The 21,842-nt window shown below is 40.6% G+C and overlaps 2 protein-coding genes across 2 annotated transcripts in view; both read left to right on the forward strand.

Moving 5' to 3' along the window:
- The first annotated feature begins 100 nt into the window (after window positions 1-100).
- On the forward strand, window positions 101-8,091 carry nol9 (nucleolar protein 9). Its single transcript, XM_044211720.1, has 13 exons — window positions 101-290; window positions 743-1,274; window positions 1,377-1,587; window positions 1,790-1,920; window positions 2,112-2,247; window positions 3,098-3,194; window positions 3,566-3,663; window positions 4,245-4,412; window positions 4,519-4,771; window positions 4,862-4,976; window positions 5,615-5,789; window positions 7,270-7,403; window positions 7,547-8,091. The coding sequence occupies exons 2-13, from the start codon at window positions 804-806 to the stop codon at window positions 7,661-7,663; spliced, it is 2,106 nt and encodes a 701-aa protein (XP_044067655.1). The 5' UTR covers window positions 101-290; window positions 743-803; the 3' UTR covers window positions 7,664-8,091.
- Window positions 8,092-11,230: 3,139 nt separating this feature from the next.
- The window catches only part of plekhg5b (pleckstrin homology domain containing, family G (with RhoGef domain) member 5b), a 74,771-nt gene continuing 64,159 nt past the window's right edge, over window positions 11,231-21,842 (forward strand). The window contains exon 1 of the mRNA XM_044211710.1: window positions 11,231-12,113. Coding sequence (XP_044067645.1) covers window positions 12,032-12,113 — 82 coding nt within the window. The 5' untranslated portion in view covers window positions 11,231-12,031. The remainder of the gene's footprint in view (window positions 12,114-21,842) is intronic.

The raw sequence follows: 21,842 nt of genomic DNA on the forward strand, positions 1-21,842 counted from the left end.
CTAGATTGCATTTTCTTAATTTTTATCTTCGTGTGTATACGCTAAAACAGTGTAATAGGTTTGTAGAATAACTTCGTGTTAAATAATAACACTCCGGGTTAAACCATAGTCGACCATCTCGAAGCGGCGTCTGTTTGTGGATCACACATGCAAGCTAGCCTAGTAGCACTGTTGTAGTAACAGTTGGCCAGCTCCTTGGTTTCATTTTAGCCCATTATAAACGCTGTATGTTTAATAAAATCTTTAAGAGCCATCTCTACAGTTCTGCATTGTTTTTTCACAAGCGGGGGGTAAGTTTTCTCCATGTGAATGCAACAGCATTAGCTAGCAGTTAGCTGTTAGTTATTTTAGAGCTATGATAAGTGACATTAGCCCTGGTAACTTCACGTCAAGTTTAAAAATCACGTTGCATGTATTGTCTGACAGCTGGTTCCTCTTTGTATTGTTTATATGTATACATATGTATTACTCAGCATCACATGTTGATGAGAAACTAACGTAAAATAAATATATAGCTAAGCTAGCTCGTTATACATCGTAGCATTGTTAGCTTAGCTTTCAACTGCTATCGAATTGACTTGCTGCAAAATCAAGCTAGCTATGGCTAATGTGTTTTTATAATAAATAATGTTATCGCTGACGTTAGTGAATGGTAATGTATGTCCATTCTTTGTTCGCGGAGCTAACTGCGTGATGACACCTGTCCTTTTACATGCTAATCTTCTAGCCTCTGTCTTTGCAGGCTCCCCCTTTTGTTTTTCATCGGCACCCACATGAATATTTGTTGATCAAGTTACAGAAACATGAAGGTGAACAAACCCGCACAGGTTAAGGGCCATGCTAAATCTCAGAAATGGAAGGATGTGAGGGGCAAACGGTGCAGGCCTCCTATAAGATCCTCAGAGCTCAACTCTAGTCCTGTCATGGCCAAGGTGATAAAGGAGCACCAGGCTTCTGTGAAGAAAAAGCCCACCGTAAAGAGACTGAAGAGTAAGGCAAAGTCTGTCTCTGACTCCAAGAAAAACACTGCTCAGTCTGGAGTGAAGAAATCTCACACTCAGACTAATGGAGGTTCAGCGTTTACAATGGACAACGAGTCAGAGGACTCACAAGACTGGAAGGAGTATTCTCAGTCATTTAATGGGAACGGTGTGAAGACCTCAGGTGACATGGAAGATGTAAGGCCAAGTAGACTGGAGGGAGAGTCTCTCCATCACTGTGCAGAGAGAGATGATCGACAAAACCACGCAGTAGTTGTCATGCAGAAGGAGCAGGTATGCCTCAGGATATTTTAGTAAAGATGTGGCAACAATTAAGATATATTTTATCTGTTTTAGTCAATTTCTATGACTGAGCATTACATTACTCCCCTGCAGACCCTGTGTTTCCGTGGGAAGTGCTCTTTGACCTGTCTGTATGGTCGGGTAGAAGTGATGGGGTTCACCATTGAAGAAGGCCAGCAGTCATATCCACTGTTCTCCCCAGCCTCACATTGTCCACTGACCATTAGAGCACTGGAAAGCTCTGATCACACCAGAGATGACAGAACGGAGGCTTCACCCATCCTCCGAAAGTATCTGCCATCAGGTAAACACATTAGCAGCTCACCTGCTATGTTGTAAGAGAGTGACATAATTATTGTATATTCTTTTTTGCATATTTGATATTAGGAGTTGTTATTTGGTGACACAATACTGAGCTGCGTATTAGGAAATGATTGTACTGAGTGTATTATTTTATGGGCTATATTTTTCTGTCCTTAAACCCCTTTTGAATGTGCGTTTTGCAGCATCACGGAAGAAGCTGCTAAAAAGGATTATGTCAAACTCATCCATCATCCTACTGGAGCCCATGGAGACGCCTCTGACACGGTTTCTGTCAAGCTTCACAGATCTCAGTGAATTGTTTAGCCCCCCGATGGTAAGTTGACTGATATTTGTACATTAAGCTACTGTCAGTATTCACCTAATCACAAGAAGTTAAACTACATTGAATTTGAAATAGAACTAGAATCAGGAGATGATGAGAACATTATCAGAATTCATGTATTGGTCAATGTTTAGTTAATTTTGAGAGTCTAACAGAAGCTTTTCCTCCCTGCTTGTTTGTAGAGTGAACTCATGTCAGCTGTTCTTGACACTCCACTCAATGGCTTGGGTATGATTCCCCTGGTCAGCACCATCGAGGGCCTGAAAATGCCAAAAAGCTACAGAGATGCTCTTAACACGGTGGTCAGCGCCTGCAGAGGTAAGCTCCTTTTGGACATGCACCTTGTTACGTAAATGTAATGGCAATTTTACATTACATTACAGTCGGTCTCATGTCTGCAAAAGGTTAAATGCACAGAGAGAAATTAAACACGTTTTCTTTTGCCTGATTAAGATCACTGTGATACACTTCTCAGAAAGCATGGGAGCAATTAGAAATTAAATGATAGTCCAAATGTAACATCTTGTCACTTTATGCTTGTGTGCTGCCAGACATTATAAAATAGGCAGCAGAATTCAGTATCTAATACTGTAAAATGATCAAATTGATGGGGCGACCCCATGGCTCAGAGGTTAAGATGCCGACCATGAATAGCAACGTCGACCTTTGTTGCATCTCTCTCTCTCTCGTTTCCTGTCATCTCTCCACTATCGCTATCTAATAAAGGCATTAAATACCCCCCAAAAAGATGAAATTGATGCTTTATTAGGAGATTCGCTGTGAGAAGCTGGGGTGAGTGTCCCTCACGATGCTTAAAGTTCTCTTCATATCATTATGCCTTGTATATGGGATGCACGCTCTACCAGGTGAGCTACCGGGCCGCCCCATCGTTAAACCTTTTAACTCATCGCTGTTCTCAAGCGGTGACCCTGCTCCCTTTTGTTGACCACGTCCCAAATATCATGTGAGCATTGTGGTCGTTTCTGTGAGAGTCCTGTCATGTCTGAATAAAGCCATGTGTTTGAATGACAAAAGGCCATTACTTTTAACATATGGATGATGATAGCAATGTTATGTATTTCATGTGTTTATAATGGCAGTGCAAACACAAACACTCATATTTGATCCCGTCCTGGCAAATTATTGGACACATGTCTTTCATTCATAGGGGACATGGATGGTTGTGCAGTTATCCTTGTATGTGGTACCAAGAATGTGGGCAAGTCAACATTTATCCGCATCCTCATCAATACCTTACTAAATCAGTAAGTTCTCATCCATATATATATTAAATATATACTAATTTTGTAATATTTTAATATTTTGTATGACCATATGACCTAGATTTGTATTCGTAGTGCATCCCTTTTAGTGCTGAAGTTGGTACTTGCATATTGTTATGATCCCTGTGTGCTATATCATTGGTTATACTCTATTATTCTGTCTCTTTATGTGTTTGTTGTAATATTACAATTTGCTGCATCCACTGATATAAAATTCTTCTAGAGGTCATTACAGTTAATCATGAGACGTTAAAGTAGTCAGTATGACATACAGGATGATAGTATGTTCTAATGTTTTTTGGCAGGAAACTAAATGTGTGTGTGTGTGTGTGTGTGTGTGTGTGTGTGTGTAGCACTAGTAGTGTAGATTATTTGGAAGGTGACCTCGGTCAAACAGAGTTCACCCCTGCTGGCTGCCTGTCTTTGTCGACTGTCAGAGAACCACTTCTGGGTATGTATTTATCCTCTTGTTACTTCATCACCTCTTACACATCTTATTTAATCTGGGACCAATTTATTGCTTGATTCCATAGATTTTTCTCGGTTGTCAGTATGGTGTTTGGATTTATTGCATTGTTATGCACTCTGAACTCTTTTAAAATTTATATTTTGAACACACATGGTTCAAAGCATCCTTTTTAGTAGGTATTAATAAGTGTATTAAGTGCTAAAGGAATAGTTCAACATTATGGGAAATACGCTTATTCGCTTTCTTGCCGAGAAACGAGGGGAAATAACTATCCTTGCTCTGTCCAACCGTAACAAAATCTGCCTACCAGCACCTATAATGTTCACTAATTAACATGTTGTTATATGTTTGTTTAATCCATACAAATGTAACTTTTTACTGGTTATGTTTTTTGGCTGTAGCTTCGTATTTAGAGTGGGATCGATCTTCTCTCGACAAAAAGCGTATTTCCCAAAATGTCGAACTATTCCTTTAAGATTTATCTGAACAGTTTTTTCCATGTGTTACTCCTGTACTATTTGTGTAAAATGGGATAAGTAGACTGATGTTGAGTTATTTTTCAGGCCCTCCTTTCACACATCAGTGCACACCAGAGCACATGATCTACTATGGTCATTCGTCATGCGAGTTGGACTTAGACCGCTACCTGGAATCCCTTAAGTCCTTGTGGCGTAGACGCTCCCAGACCAGAGAGACTCCCGTCATTATCAACACCATGGGCTGGGTCAAAGGTCAGCTCAGGCTACCCTCTGTGACAGCAGTGAAAGAATATGAAGAACTTTAATTATACTAATTGTAAACAGTGTCTGAACATGCGTTTGCCTGGGCTGTTCACAGGATTCGGATTTCAGGTGCTAGTGGACATGATCCGCTTCTTCCCAGTCTCACATGTCGTCCAGCTCGGTCATAGCGGTATCACGCAGTGTCCCGCCCTCACTCCAGAGTTTCTGAGGACAGCACACGGCTGCCAGACGCACCCACCTGCCCAGACCGCCCTGGACGAGTTTACAGAGAGCCACAATACCCCCAGAAGTTACACTCACCTTATTGTCCAATCAGAGTTTCAAGGAGTGGGGCGCCAAGGAACAGCGTAAGTACACCACTATCAGCCTGTGTTGGCATTAACATATAAAAACTTTGTTTTTATTTTCATTATTTGTGGGCGCATTGTATTTGACAGGAAACACCAGCGCACTAATGAGCACAGAGAGCTGTCACTGCTGGCCTACCTGAGTCAGCTGCAGTCTCCTGACCCTGGACCAGTTAGACCTCTACACAGCCTCACCCCATACCAGGTACATGAGAATCATGATGCTGCAGTCGTATTCTTGATAGGAGTCCCAGTTTTTTATATTTATTATTAGTACCTAGGAAAATTGTGGCCAGAATTTAAACTTTTTATGAATTGAAATTTACATGTTTAGAGTGGAAAAAAAGGTTTCTGCTCCCATTTAATAATCATTCTAATCTTCCCCAATGAAAATGCTAAATTACGAGTATAAACAGGTGTTAGAGGAAATAGTGACGCCTTGAAAGACTTCAAAAACACATGATGTTGACATCACATTCTGTACCTGCTTGTCCCAGCATTTAAAGAAATAGTTAGGAAATATGCTTTTTCGCTAACTTAGTTGAGTTAGATGAGAAGATGGAAGATGACTCTCATGTCTGTATGCTAAATATGAAGCTGGAGACAGCAAGTGATTATCTTAGCTTGAATACTGGAAGCAGGGAAAGTCAGCTTGCCTGGGCGAGGCTCTGTCAGAAGTTTTAAAAAATTCACCTGCCAGCACCTGTACATTTTACTTGTCACTGCTCTCGGCTAAGAAATAGTTCCAGCATGTAACTCCCCGTAAAAACCACAAATTTTTACGAAAACATCTGAGAAATAACGTCTTAATAAGCAACTAACGATTCTCCCTCTGGCCCATAGGTGCCGCACACAGCGGTGGCTTTAGGTGTGATCCATTGCGAGGTAGTGCCCACTCACGTGTTTTATGCTGCCAATGCCAGTCTGGTGGGACTCTGCTGCCTGGGAGAGAAAGTAACAAGCAGGGGAGGCCCAGTCCTGCTGTCGCAGGCACCCATCTGCCCATGTGTGGGCTTCGGTGCGTATCCTGCCTGACCTTTTGTATGAATGGTCAAATTAAAATGTAGTTTTAATCCTTTAACTGTTGCTTTTTTGTTGACTTTGTCTTTACTTCCTCATTGTTTGGGGTCCCACAGACCCCACTGCTGTATGTGTGAAAATAATAATTGCAAAATTAACCTTTTTTTTCCTTTTTAAATTTTTTTTCTTCTAACCTTATGTCAGCATGTATAAAAATCGTGAAGTGGTAACCCTTTCCTTTGCCACAAATTCAGCTTGCACATTTGCTTAAGGTGGCTGTAATTACACCAAATAATCATGCATTGTATTTTATATGTTTATATAGGCTATGTGTGAACAAATGTATATTGAGTTTGTTTGCCAAAAAAATCATTCACAAAGAAATGTATAGTATGTTATTCTACATAGTGATGTTACTTACGTTTGGGATCAGTTAGATCTCAGAGAGGTCTAAATCCCTGTCAGATCTCTGAAGAACAAACTGTTATAAAACTCCATTAACAAAAATCAAAATCATGTTTATTTGCAATTCTATAAATCCTAATTCTGATAAAATTAGCAAAAGTCAGGAAATATCAAGGTGATAAAACAATGTTAAGTATGATTAAAGAGGGCTTGGGATCTCCAAGAACCCCAAACAGAACATTACAAGGTCCAACAACAAAGTTTTTTGCCACTGGCCCGATCGGGCAAGTGGGTCAACAATCTACTGGCCTGAACAAGATTTAGTTAGTTAATAACAATACAACTGAAAACAAAAAAAAACCTTAATTTCCTTACATTTCACCGGCATAAACAGACGCACACTGGCGTTGTAGTCGCCGTACAGGGCGGCGTTCAGGCACACGTGCAGTTTAGAACGCTGATTGGTGAACGCCCTCTGCTGGTCATAGTGTGCAGGCACATGGAGCTGCGACTGCCTTTTGCAACGTTTCTAAACACCAGCTGGCGATATAAAACTATATTAACAAACGTAAAAAAACATCAAAACGGCAGGGGAAAGGAGGCGAATCAGAAACCGCTTTATTGCCAAGTAGGTTCACACATACAAGGAATTTGCTTTGGTGACCCAGTCGTATGTTTTTCTCCAAGACACAATGAATGCTCTTTTGCATCAGCTCGTATGTTGTTTTAGGATTGACCGACATTTCATCTATGAAGTAAACAAGCCTGCCTGTGTCTGTCTTTGCGCTCTACTCACAGTCCCACATATTTTATGTTGTACACTGTATATACATTACAACATATAATATGCAGGACTGTGACTTTATTTATTTATATATTTTTTTTACTTTTCGAGTACTTGCCAGATCGGGCAACTGGCTGATTGTATTTACTGGCCCGATGTAACTTTTTAGAGGCCCCTGGCCATCGGGCAATCCTTATTGTTGGACCCTGCATTAGGGTTAAAGTGATTGCGCTTGGTTGTTAAATTGAAGTTTCAAAATTCAGTGTATTTACATGTTGATGTGTTCCAGGTGTGCTTCGAGGTATTGACACGGTGCGAGGTCTGTACTTCTTGCTGACGCCTGTAGATCCCTCCATCCTTCGTAAGGTCAACTGCCTCCTGTTGGGAGCGATATCACTGCCTTCCTGCATCCTCACAACACAGGTCAGAACACAGTTCTGTTCTTTCATACACAATACACTTCAAACGACAGTGTTTTCCTCGCTTTAGCACATAAAGTGATATATAAACATCTGTCCAAAGTTTACTTTTGCCATAACTTTATGGTATCTTTGTCTATGTTTCAGCCTGGCTTTGAAGGAGAGATGCCCTATATCACAAAAGACTACAGTTTTGATCTCACTGGTGCAGGAAAGCTGCGAGTCTTCAAGGGACTGACGAGACCCAGTCAAATAGGAATGTAATGACACTTTCTACACAGCATCGGTTTATTGCCCTTTACTCTTCTTAACTGGTGTCTCATGCCAAACCAATCACCATTGGCCTTTGAATGTACAGAACGGAGGGTGAGCCGGACAGTTATTTTTTATTTCAAGATTCAGTCTGACAGAGCAGCCAGTATTACAGACTCTGCAGGAGGAGATGGCTGTCTTCCTGTTACTGCACTTCCTGTCTGAAAACCCTGGGTGTTCTCACCACGTCTTACAACCCCCCACTGTACGTACTTTTGATGGCGCTGTGAAGGAGTTTGTGTTTTCTGTCACATGGACAATAATATCACACTTTGTAGTTAAAGCTCTTGTTTGATGTCTCGTCTTTGTAGATGACATTCCGAAGCTGCAAATGAATACAAAAACTTGCCAGATATTAAATGAGAAACAACTTTTGTTCAGACTTTGTGCTTTTCTTGCTTTCAAGAGCTTTTTAGACCAATGTTGCTATTTGTTTCACAGTCATATAGTCATACATCCATGTAGATTTCAACCAGGCAATGGCCATTTAACCAGTTTATCACAGTATGCAGTATAGTCCCTGATGACTCAGACAGTACTTTGGTCATTTGTGACAGTTGTATTATTGGATGAAATGCCCACTGCTAAGACTTTCCATGTTTATGCTTACAAGCCAACATTTAAGTAAAGAACAGGACAGGGCAGCGTTAAGGAGGGATCTTTCACATGACATTTTCTGTGCATCTGATTTACAAAACAAAGAAGCCCATTTTGTCAGTATTGTGTTTTTATGCCAGTCAAAGTTTTTACTGAAATAGCTCTATTTTTATTGCTCACTAACTCTGCATTAACTGTTGTACATTTGTTATTGTGTTAAAGGGACACAGCAGCGTTCCTGTACTTGTAGGTCATTCAAGACATTTTGTAAATGCAACATGTTTTGCGATTTCTTATGTAGGCCTATGTAGGATATAAAAGATAAAATTTAAGGACAATTTTGTTTTTTGGTGCTACCTTTTGGTCCACAAGGGGGCAGCAAATATATGTTGAGATTTTGCTCTGAACAACAGCAGATGTTCACTTACAAAAAGTCTCAAGGGCAGGAAAACTGCAATAAAAGACACTGGCCTATAATACTGAGTAACTTTAATGTTTCATAATGGTTTTAAAAGCAAATCAAGACTAATTTAAGAAATTACAAACCCCATCTGAACGACTTGTTAACTGCATGTAGACTGACCTTCAAATTATCTGGAAGAATTGAAGGAGGACTCAGTCGTAAACATCCACTCAGCCAGGGAAGAATTGCTAATTTGTTAAGTGGGCTGTTTTAACATCCCCTCTCTGCCCCCTCGCTTTTCTTTGTTCGCTGTTCCCCACCTCTTTATTGAGGGTGGGAGCATACAAACACAACACAGCTACATTTTGGCAGGGTCATTGTTTTGGCTTTGTCAGGTCAGATGTTTTCCCATAGACCTCATGCAAATCAAAGAGGAATCCCACTGTAGAGGTGCCAATAGATGGTCTACATGAACCCGAGTGCATTCCAATGCAGAATACAAATTTTAATTATTTATTTTATAAATTTAAAAAAAAATCATCAAAAATGGCAAAAATCATTGAGTGAAAGATATAGTTCCTTCACTCTTTGGATTAATTTGCTGCCGCCATGTATTTGCAAACTTCAAACGAAAGCTTAGAGTTTGTTAAACTCTTGTTACCTTGCATCAAAGTTGGAAAGAGAAAGCATGTATGTAAATCACAGAGAGCATAAGCTGTTAGCCCTAGTTCTGCTCAAAAACAGGATTAGAACTGAAATGATTAATCGATTAACTGACTGTTAGAAAAATAACTGGCAACTGTTTTGATAAATTAGCAATTTTTCTAGCAAAAATGCCAAACATTCCCTAGCTTCCAGTGTCTTGATCGTGCAGATTTGCTGTTTTTACCTCGGCTATATTTTAAACATTCCTCACATGGTGCTCCTGGCTGAATCAGCGATCTGTTTTAAAGTCTTGAACACCATCCAGAAAGGTAATAAGGACACCTGGCAACAGGCAAAGTCATGCAGAAATCTTTGTTGTGTACCTCTATTTTAACCATAAGCCCTGTGTTGGCAATAAACGCTTGATTTCTCTCATGTTGTCCTCCCTCCCAAACAAACAGTGCAGCTGTTGCCTACAAATACAACTGAGCTGAATAAAGTAACAATGCAGAAGCAGTGTGCCATTATTACCGCTCAAATCCCCCGTTAAGTACAAAAAAAAATTTGAGTTTACCCCTCAGATTTAGCAGGCTATTTCATGATATGGTTTGATTTTTGAAGCCACACAAAAATAACGTAATGTCACCGTGGCCGGATCAACGTGGTGAGGGTCCCCGGGACAAAAATGAGCTGCTGGGCCCCTCAGCAGGGTCTTAAAACTAGATTTTGACACAGGGCCCCCTCTTCAAGAGCCTCGGCTCAGGCAATAAAGGTAGGATCCACATAAGGGCCCTGAATGACAGCTGATGTTGAATATTGGTGCATGATCCCAACTTCCTACCTACAGTAGTAAAGCATTACTTCCAAAGGCAAAGGGAATGTCATCAGTTAACTACTGTATGTTATTATTCATGCTCACAGCTTATATTAGAAAAACTGCCTACCTGTTTTGGACTGGGACATCCACTGCATTGGAGCCAAGAGTTATAACAGAGTTTAGAATGATGATAGCTCTGTGCTGCTATTTACTTGGTTTGGGGAAGTTTACACTCTAGCAACTCCAGCCAAACTTGCCTTAGATAGTGTTACATTTGTCACACTCACTGGTTATTCCTCACACTTAAATCCTGCTGTTTCAAAATGAACACAGAAGCATAAATCTAACTTTTTGCCTGTCCAAGTATTTTTTTATTTCTGTACTACGCATCCAAAGGTTATAGAATATATTACATTTTTAAAAACAACACTAAAGTTACTGGGGTTAACTACATCCATGCTTCTACTTAGATCACTGGTAAGGATGTTTACTTTTTGCGTTTTTGAGTGGCTTTAGCCTCAGTCTTTTAGCATTATATCATGTATGTAGCCATTATGTGCAGATGTTTTTGTTTGTTTGTTGTTGTTTTATTATTATTTTTTTTACAGGTTTTTCGTTTTAAAGTGAGTCAGCTAGAGACAGTTTTCAACCAACTCACTAAGTTTTAGCGTTAGCATTAGCTTAAAATAACTAGCTACAGCTAAAATCTGCTAGCAACGGTTGTCATTTCAGCAAAATCAACGGTTGTCAGCTAGAAATGAGAAGCTGCTTTTGTTTACCTATGTGTGAAATCGAAAAGCCATTGTTTCAAAAATGACTTTTGAGTGTTAATCTGTCACGGTTATCATTGTAAACTGCTAACTGTAGCTACCCTGCAATGCCGGAAAGCTTGACAGGCTTGGCAACCGTAACTAAGCGGGGCCCCTGGGGGTCCGAGGGCCTGCTTTGCCAGGTAGGTAATCTCACAAAGATTTTTAGTTTAATAGCGAATCTGCTTCCCTTTCAGATGAAATGAATACGGGTACTTTTGGATAATGTGTTTATTCTTTATGACTATTTTCTAGATGTAACTTGGTTGGTTCTATCGACGGGACAGACATCTGAATCACCCAGACAGTGAATGCACCTCCGGTCTGTGGGCTGTTGAATTGGATGTGTTGTTGGTGTCTCTGGCGCCTCTAGCTGAAACATTGCGCCACTTGAGAGAGAAACTGCAATTGAGTCTTTGTGGATCCAGGTTGTCTGAATGAATGGAGGAGAGCCGATGGTTGATCGAAGAGGGCGGCGAGACGAAGCAGCGGACAATATGTGTTCAACTTCAGCAGCACGTTGTGTAAAGTTGATAGAAGGAAGTCCATCCATGGATCTGCTGTTTTAAAGGCCATGAAGAAGATTTTTTCCTCGTAATCCCATCCCCGCACCGAGCTTCACCAACAGACGTTTTCGTTGGACGTCGAGATTTATTTTTCGCGTGTGTGCAGCCAGCAACAGGTCATTTACAGCTTAGCACGGCGTCCAAACTTGCAGCTGCACCTCGGTGGTTATTAGACCTGTGGCAACTTTTCGTTGTATGAAACCGAGGGATGCTTTCTTTTTTTTTTGGCCACTCTTTTCCGTGCATTCACCGTGATGTGAGTTTGCAGCTTTGTGCTCGCCACACACCAGATCTCGCAGGCTGAGCGCACTGCGTTTTAGAGGAGGGCGACAGCAGAAATGGGAAGAATATGAGAATGCCATAGAGAAGACTGCTAATTAAACATTGCTGGGTGATTAGCATTGAGCCTGCCGCCCCGACAGACGGACCTGTGTGGAGCTTGTGTTGCTGTAAGGGATTTTTCAAGGAGGATCGCCTGCATAGATGGTGCCAAACAAGTGGACCATGAATTCAGTTCTGCACAAATCGCCACCAAGGAGCTGGCTCGGTCTCAGATTACGACTCAGTAAGTAAACATCCATGAAGTCAGCTATTGATAACCCCTTTGCATATTAATGCCACTATCAGCAGCTTACTCTGGCAAGCTGTTGGATAAGTCATCATCTTAAAATGAGTCACATGAGTGCTTTGGTCTTTAAGAAACATCTTGTAATTCACTCTGTGCACTGAGTTGCTCTTTAAAGAAGGTGAACAGAGAAGCTTTCATGACTTTGATCCTCAGGCACCAGACCTTTTGTTTAATGCTTTCCTCCAGTCATCAAAGTTAATGGCTGGATTTGGCAAGTGACCTGAGCAATTATCCCAGCTGGAGGCAGGGGTATTTTTTACAGAGAGGACAGTACACTCTGATCTTCAGTTCTCTTCATGATGAAGGGTCTTGGGACAACTCAGCATAAACTCAGATGATAGATATTACCTCTTGTAAATCTCTAACCAACACTATTTATTGTATTCTCCCCGGACCTGCCATCTGTGCTCCTCTCCCTTTCCCAGCTCATAATTCAGATCAAAGTGAACATTTTAATATTTATACTTTTCTAGGGCTGCAACTAACAATTATTTTCTTAATCAAAAAGAAAATAATGCCCATTGCAATTTCCCAGAGCCCAAGTAGACACATTTAAATGGTTTGTTTTGTCAAAAAGCCCAAAGGAGAATGAGTTTAGAATAATAGAAGACTATTATTCACATTTGAGAGGTTGGAACCAGTGAATTTTTGCTTTTTTAAAAATGACCTCAACAAGTGAAGGATCCACTAATTACTTGACTAATTGTTTCAGCTCTGGAGCTAGCAAGCTCAAATTTTTAGCTCTCTCTCGTAGGCTTTACGTGTGTGATGTATGCAGTTCTGGCAGTTCATGGGTTCATACAGTATAAGCGAAGTAAGCATGGAGTTAAAGTTTAGCAGATTTAATTGGTTGAGTCTGGAACCCTTCAATGTTCCAGGCCACCAGAGTCTTAAGCCTGTCTTAAACACACTGGTCTAATCTGGGACCAGATGTCTTGTCTGGTCTCTGTCCACCACCAAAAAACAAAAACAAGGACAAGAAATCTCAGCTCTTACCCTTTTATGAACTATTAGGATGTTAAAGTGTCAGCCACCATAAAAGAGGACATCTGTAGAAAGTCTACATGATGCTCTGGCTTAAATTAATGATTTCATGAATGTGGTTTAGTTAGTTCAGTTCATAGCCCAACACTTTATTTTCATCATTTGATGCATTGATGTGTTTGTTGGAATATTATTGGTATCATCTATTGTTCACACATTAGTCTGGCTGCAGGTTAATGCCACTGTCAAATTAGCTGAAGAACTGTAGCCTATAATCTCACCACAACAGTAGCTGTTCCGGAGCTTTCGATCACATCACGTGATCTTCATCAGCAGATGGAGTTTGCCCAGCTGTCATGGAATTGTAGATGCTCAATTTTCAAATTTTTCTTAGCACTTGAAGGATTTCTTGCCCATTTTGGCTTTACAGATGAGGTTCAAAGTTTATGCTTGACCTTGGAAACAGCAGTTAAGAAAAAGGCCCGTTTAGCAGCTGTTCTTGAGCTTTTAATCATATCACATGATCTTCTAGTCTGCCAAGAAAGTGCTCAGAAAAGAATCAAGCAACATTTACTGAGGAATACTGCTGAAAGACATTACTTACAAGATTTTCAAAGATTTTCTGAGATGTTTAGACAGTAAACGCGAAACATGGGTTTACCCCCAAAAAAAAAAAAACGTATTTAAGATCAAAGTCCAACTTGTCTAGCCTACAGTTACTTTACTTGACAAAGCAGTTTCATCACAAGGTCCATTTAGTAGCTGCTCTGTAGCTTTTGATCGTATTACGTGATCTTCATCTGTAAATGGAGTTTGCCTGGAACTGTAGATGTTCAAATTTCCATTTTTTTCTTAGCACTTAAGGACTTCTGGTCCATGTTGGCATTAAAGATGAGGTTCATTTTGGTACAGCAGTTGATAAAGCAGTCTCACCACAAGGTCCATTTAGTAACTTCGCTGGCGTTTTTGGTCGTGTCACACGATCTTCATCAGCTGATGGAGTTTGCACAGAAAGTGCTCAGGGGAGGGAAAAAAAAAGGAAATCTGAACATCAATACATTTACCATGTCAACTGGGCAAACTCCCATCAGCTGATGAAGGTCATGCGATACGATCAAAAGCTCTAGAACTAAAGCTACCAAAGGGACCTTGGTGTGAGAGAGTTTTTCTTAAGCAGAATTGTGGGGGTTTTAATCTGAAAAAGCTGCAGAGCTCTGAGGGAACATAGTGTTTAGTCTTCCTGCTGCAACACTCGAACCTGACTGCACTGGTGTAATCTGGGTGCATATGTCATGGTGTGTGTGTGCGTGCGTGTGTTAGTGATTTTTGCCTGGCTCGTGGCTTGTTACACTTCAAACTTCCTTCTTCAGACTGTCTTTCCATTGTTCTGTTTTTTTCCCGGCAGTAATTTCCTTTCTCTTTTCCACTCATTGCATTTCTGCCTTTTCCTGATGGCGCTCCGGGTCACAGTTTCTCTGCCTTTTTGTTTTTCTCTCTTTTGTCCAACTGTTCAAGAATAATTATCCCAGCTACATGTGTGATGTTGCAACTCATCCTACTATTTTTGCACGACAACCTTTTATTTCTTTGATGAAGGCCCTGCATTGCATTTGATGTTGCTAACACGCCAGGCTCTGTAATAACTTTTTCATGGTTACAGTGGTGATTTCGATTGTACTGTTGGTCTTAAAAATGGCTTAGAGACTGCAAGTTTGCTTTTTCTTGTACGACAGAAAATACTGGTCAACCTTGCAATGCAGCTTGTTTTTTCTCTGGTTGAATGTGATATGTGTTAAAGATTGTAATGGAAAACAAACCAAGCACTGATGCCATGATTATCTGATCCTCTTCTTTGCGTCTGACAGAAAATCCATTTCCTTCCTTGTATCTCATAATTTCTGTACGTCCGGTATGTGGATTTCACTACAGCAGGGAGTACATAAAGGTCCGATGACACAAAAAAATGCACTTTTCATTTCATGAAATGTACATTTCATGTACAACCACCAGACACACCATATATATGCCTTTGGAAGGAAAAACAAGAATTTTGATTTGAACACTGCTGTTCTAGTGTCCTATTTCCTGTCCTGTGCCACTTCCATGTTACCTTCTGGTCCACTACATTTTAGTCCTCAATGTATTTTCTGATATAGGCTTATGCGCAACTGAAACATGATGCTGTCTGTATTCAGAGCTATATAAGTATCTAGTATTGGATAGTAAAATAGGTCTTTAAATGGTTTGTCAATTATTCAGAAAGAATTATCTCATGTTTGTCCGTTAAGTATGAAGCTAGAGCAAGCAATAGATTAGCTTAGTTTAGCATAAAGACTGAAGCTGCCAGGAAGTTACTGTGCCCTGAGAAAATTACAGCAGGTAGCTTACCATGAACCCACAGTGTTTGTTTTGTGTACGGATTAAACAAATGAGATATAATGTGTTAATAGATTACCTTTGCTGGTGCTTGTAGGTACATTTTTTAGCTTTGGACAGAGCTAGGTTAGCTGCTTCCAGTATTTATGCTAAGCTAAGCTAATTGACTCCAGGCTCTAGCTTCATACCTAACAGACAGATATTAGAGTGGTATCAACTGTCTCATGCAACTCAGCAAAAAAGCAAAGTAAGCGTACTTTCCAAAATGTTGAACTCTTCCTTTAATGCGGCTTAGGCTGATTTGGCACAGGTCAATATCACAATACACAAATATAACAGGTGTTGTGGCCATCTGCACTTCACTACAGTGTCAGTTTTGCTGTTTTCAGTCACAGATGAAGTCAAAAACGTGCTCACAGCTGGAGGCCAACCCCCCTTCTCCCACGTATCTCTTCCCATCATCCCTTTCTCTTACAAATGACTCCCAGGACACTTGGAAATGGCTGATAGTTAACAGAGGCTGGGATTGTTCTACTACTCCTAACTCTTCGGCTCCTCTTACCTTATATTCTCAGCACTTTGAATAGCTGTTCATTCTCATTTTTGTGGTACGCTGCTTCACAACAGTAGACACGTTTCTCGGGTTCAAATTTCAGATGGTGTACTGCTTCTTTGCCCCGAGGGGTCTTCTCTGTCCTCGTCCTACTCTGCTGTTTTGCATCATCAGACAGAGAACAAACAGTTTGGCTCTGCTTTGCATTTTCATTAAATTTGCATATAGAACACTAATATGATAATATGAACCCATCCACATTGTCTGTCACCCTTTAGGCCCCACATTGTAAATAGACCAACAGCGAGCTGCTCCTCTTCATACTGTGCAGCAGATAATTAGAGGGGCTATGTTAAGGTCACGTACACACACATACACCTTCTATAACATAACAACAAATGTTTATCTCTGAATGTGTCCTTCCACATTTATAACCTCCACCCTGGCTAAATGACTGTTTATGCGTATTGCAGCCTTCCACATGACAATAACTATACTTTTAGGGAATAAGTGTTTTTGATTCCTGTTGACTCTGTTATTGGCTTCTCAACGGCAACCCCCACTGCAATTTTAACCAGATTGTTTCAATTATGGGATTATTTATATCAACAAGTTGAAGAGTGGTTGTTTGTCCCTGTGAACTGCTGGTTTAAGGACGGACAGTTAAATTACATGACATTTCATAGTAATTCACTTGGTGTGGATGGTCCTGCACACTCTTCTTGTTCTGATGGTTGATATATCAGTGTTAGTGCTATCATCAAAAGAAAATTAGAATACACCAGTTGATAATATGGTAAAAATCTACCTGTTTCAGCCCACCTCAGCTCCACCCAATGTTAGAAATTAGTGGACAACCACAATTTGTCACAGGCAGAATTTCCTAAAGCCCAAGGTGACGTCTTCAAATGTCTCGTTCGACCAACAGTGCAAAACTCAAAGATATTCAGTGTACAACTATATAAAACAGAAAAGTAACAAATACACATTGGAGAAGCTTGAGCTAGTTAATGTTTGGCGTTTTTGCTTGAAAATTATTTGGATTAATAAAATGATCAAAGATGAATTTTCTGTCAATCAATTAATCGTTTCAGCTCTGCATTAGGCCTGCTAAACATCAGCATGTTAGCATTAGCTCAAAGCACCACTGTGTCTAAGCACAGCCTCACAGAGCCGCCAGTATGGCTGTAGACTCTTCATCTTGTTAACAGCAAGATGGAAGGTATGCAGATGAATAAATGACCAGGGCACAGGCTGTACTTACAACTCTCTGCATCTGAGATAGAGATACAGACAGTCTGGCTGGAAGAAGTTTTTAGAGTGGCTCTTTGATGAAACTGAAATGGATCAAAATCTTTTGCATCCTTTCACACAGAGAAGACTTGAATTACTCTTAGTCATAGTTTGCCGGTGAAGAGTTAACCTCGGCCTGTTTGATGGGCCACCTTGCTAAATATAACCCCAAACCTCCTCCACATGGGCACGCACAAGCCTTCAACTGCACTCCCTCTGTCAACACGCTGGCTCACACACTTTTTTCCCCACAGCGCTCACACACTCCAGCCGTCTCATTTACAGTCTTGCCGTACTGCACCCGCCCACACACTCATTTCTCAACACACCATTAATACTTTAGTGAGTGTGATTCTATTGAGAAGCCAGCTCATTCATGCTCGGTTATGCATGCTATTTCTGTCTCGCACTAAAACTAATTAGAGGTATTGAGTCAACATTAGTTTTTGTTATAGTGATGCTCGGGTGTAGGAAATAAATTTGTATTAAAGACCTCAATTTTTTAATTCAAATATTTTGTGTGTTTACTGGCAAATCTAGGTTGTATTAAAGGAGTAGTTTGAGATGTTGAGAAACACTCATTCACCTTCTTGCCAAGATGAGTAGATTAATACAAAATTAGAAGTGTAAAAACATCAGGTTGTGGTTTCACGGGGGTTTATGTGCTGGAAGCAGGAAGTTACTGCGCTCTGTCAAGACATAGCCCGGCACGTAGCCCCCTGTAAAACTGCAACTTGTCATTTTAAGGGTTAAACAAACAAGATATAACGTGTTAATTAGTGAGCTCTAGAGGGGCTACTGTACTAGGTGGATTTTGTTACCTTTGGATAGAGCCATGCAAGATGTTTCCCCCGCTTCCAGTCTTTATGCTAAGCTAAGCTAACCATCTCCTGGCTGTAGCTTCACATTTAACGGATGGAGAGAGGTATCAATCTTCTCATCAAACTCTCAACATAGTAAGTGTATTTCCCAAAATGTCAAACTATTCCTTTAATAGCCTGGATAATAACATTAAAGCCTTTCTGTAAAATAATTATACTAACAACATACTGAGCTGCTCCTTCCATAATCTTTATTGCACTAGAAGAGACTGCCTCAGTGAATTTGTGAGGTCCATGGTGGCTATCTTTCTTAGTGAGCCATCACCCAGTGTCAGAAGGAAACTGTCAGCCTTGAAGGAACCACTGGCATCCGAGAAGAGGTCGAGGGCTTGTGTTCAGGATTGTACTGTTGAGAGATACATGCTTTGAATCTGACCATTGGTATTGAGATGATGATTGCCCTAAACTGCTGGATGCCACATTTGGAAAAAGTTAACACTGTTATCCGATCTAATGATCTAAAGCCAAGTCAAAAGCAGCTGTACATGATGCTAAATCTTCAGCCATGTTTTATGTATTTTGTCCCATGCACGTGTTATTACAAGGTGTAATTTAAAGGGGGCACTCCACCGATTTTAAGTTTGGTTTACTCTTTATGAGGAGCCTAATGTCTTCTGTGGCATGAAAGTACAATGCTAAATTACTGGAGTACCCCTTTTAAGAGTGGAAAACATTCAAACTTGACAGTTATTCAGAACTCTGGAATATGTATTGGTGGTGGAAAAAGTAGATTCACCTACATTCTGGTCGTGATTATTAGACTTTCGCTCTCTAACGGATGACTGGACCTAAACCATGTGTGCCAGCACACAGCTGCAAGAGCCCCAGTATGGAAAGAATATGTGTTGGTGTTTTCATTGAGTCCGTTTATGTTTAATTGATGTTATAACGTTTTTTTTTCATAACCTAAATATTTTTTGTGTGAGATCAGATCAAAATGCATTTGATTGTCAGTACTAGTGCCATAATGGAGCCAGGTACTTTCTGCCCTTGTGATGGCTAAAAAAAGTCTTTTTATTAAAAGGTGATCTGATGGATGATGATGAAAGCGAGGCTGTCTAATACCTCCTCTGCTTCCCTTTTTGTTTCTGCAGTAGGTGGAAATTGGCCCTTGTATTTGCAGCCCAGTTCTCATGCTGCACGACTGCTCTCTTCATTAAAAGGGAAGCCGCGTGCTCAAAGCTGCTTCAGATTATTACCATATGTCTGCAAAGCCCAGAGCTGAGCAGCAAACCAGCTCCCATCCTACCCTCTAATTTCTTATCCCAAAATTGGACATGTGGGTCGTTGTGTGTGACAACGTCCCTCCCTTCCCCGGCCCGTGCAGTACATTCTCACAGTATTTCTTCTCCCATTTTAGATGCATAATAGCAGTGCATCAGCCTTTAAGCAACGCTGGGGAAAATATTATGCCTTGACATGAGATATAACTGCATGTTGTTTTAAGCCTTCTGCTGTTTTTCAAAGATATTAGAGAAGTGGAACGCATTGTCTCAGATAAGCATCTTATAACGGGACTCCTTTTGGTCATTTAGTGTTTCTCATCTCCACGAGGCCAATGTGTGCATTGTACCTCCACAGAAATAACTGAGCTCAGTCACCACAGAGCTGGTGCATTCATAAAAAGGAATAAATCTTTCAGGAGACATAAAGGGCGCGGGCACTAATTAATGCTGAAAAATGTCAGACTTTTACAGTTTGCGCAAAACATAAAGAAAGTCCACTCTGGATGTAGGAGGAGGTTTAAAAGAGATCTTTGTGTCACCCAGTCCAAAAGCCACTGGCCCAGATTGCCCGTCCCAGCATGCAACGCACCTCTGCATGAATACAACACTTGTCTGATGGAGTGGGCAGAAAGCCCCCCTATCGCCAGGAGATCCTACACAGGACTTTAACATGAGCAGCTTGCCTCACACACAAGTTTTGTACAGTTTGAGAAACTTTACCATGGATAAAGTCGAGGCTCAGGGAAGGCGACAGCAGAGGACATTTTACTTGCTTCTGGAGATAAGTTTGCAACGCCTTTTTAGCAGTTGGGCATCTCTAATTTAGTCAGGAATAGCTCTGTTAAATGGATTAGAAGAGGGCGGCATTTGGTGCTTGACAGCACTTGGTGGGTGGCTTTCACTGGATGATTAGTGGAGAGCTAAAAAAATATCTACAGAATTAACGGGAAGAGGCATCAAAAATTAACATGTTTTAGTCTTTTCCTTTGTGGAAAGAAGTGTGGTCAGTTATATCACCTGTTACCAGCGTAAGACTTGCCTGGATGGCAGCAGTAAAGCTTATTCCGGATTTAGAATCAATAACATGGACCCCTGGAGATGTAATGGATTGTACTTGAGGGAAGTCTGTTTGCTCACTTGGACCGGCCTTGAAGTAGAATCAGACTTGGACAGAAGGTTCAAAGCAAAGTGTTTTGTGGCGTAGCTGGATGAGGTAATTGTGCAGGTGTTAGCAGTTGGCAGAGTTGGGCTGGCAAGTTTTATATTATAAAGATGGTTGATGAGAAGGGTGTACTGATTGTCTGCAGAAATTCAGATTATTATTCTTTAGGGAGGGGGGGTCAGGGGCTGGTTAGACATATCAGTTCCATAAGTAACACTGGGATGAGTTCAGTTTTACTCTAATGATTTGAACAGTTAGGTTACATATTAATTACCATAGAGCGTTAGCTGGTTGAAGAACTCATAATGTTCCTGTACTGGAAGAAGCGGGGAGTGTATGAGCTGGAGGCACTGCCATCCTCTCTCACCCAAGTGGGAATAGAGCGCTACTCCTGGTCCTCATCCCTGGACGTCATCCATGATCTGTGTGGTAAGCTGGGGAACTAGGAGGATCACCTGACTAAGTGGTGGATTTGTGTGTGTGTGTGTGTGTGTGTGTGTGTGTGTGTGTGTGTGTGTTTCTCACAATGAAACAGGAGGCTGGGCAGTGGCGTTTGTTTATCCATTTTTATTTTTGATTATTTGCTCAGTCGAGTGTATTCTCGGATGCCACTAGAAAGGTTGTTTGGGGGAGTGAACAACATATTTAAAACCAAACATAATAAATAGGTAAATAAAAGATATTAAAATGTACATGTATGTATGTACACTTCTGAATGAACAAATCCGATTTCTCACACAAGTAGGATAGTTGTATTGATTTAGAATTTGGTACACATATCCGCCAACCTCTTTGAACCCCTTTGGATCAGCCTACAGACCATCAATGTATGTCATGCTGGAATTTCCACCTGAATTGTTGTTATTGTTATGAATTTTTCTGTAATGAAAAATAGTTTCCCCTCAGAGAAGTATGTACATTTAAAGTACTGATTATATGCAATTGTTTCCCCTTATTTGTAAACATCACTGATTGGTGATTGGATGTAGAGTATTGTATGAAACTGGGCATTGGATTAAGTAGATAAATAGTTTTTTGACTCTGCTTTTTTTTTTTTTTTAGCTTTGCTGTCAGCGTGGCTCTACTGTAGGAATGGCAGTGTTGGTCGGTCCATCACTTTGGTCCAAACTGAAATATCTCAACAACTGTTGGGTGGATTGCTATTAAATTTGGCACAGACATTCATGTTCC

The sequence above is a fragment of the Siniperca chuatsi genome, linkage group LG10 (assembly GCF_020085105.1).
Source record: "Siniperca chuatsi isolate FFG_IHB_CAS linkage group LG10, ASM2008510v1, whole genome shotgun sequence".
In the NCBI taxonomy this organism is placed as follows: Eukaryota; Metazoa; Chordata; class Actinopteri; order Centrarchiformes; family Sinipercidae; genus Siniperca; species Siniperca chuatsi.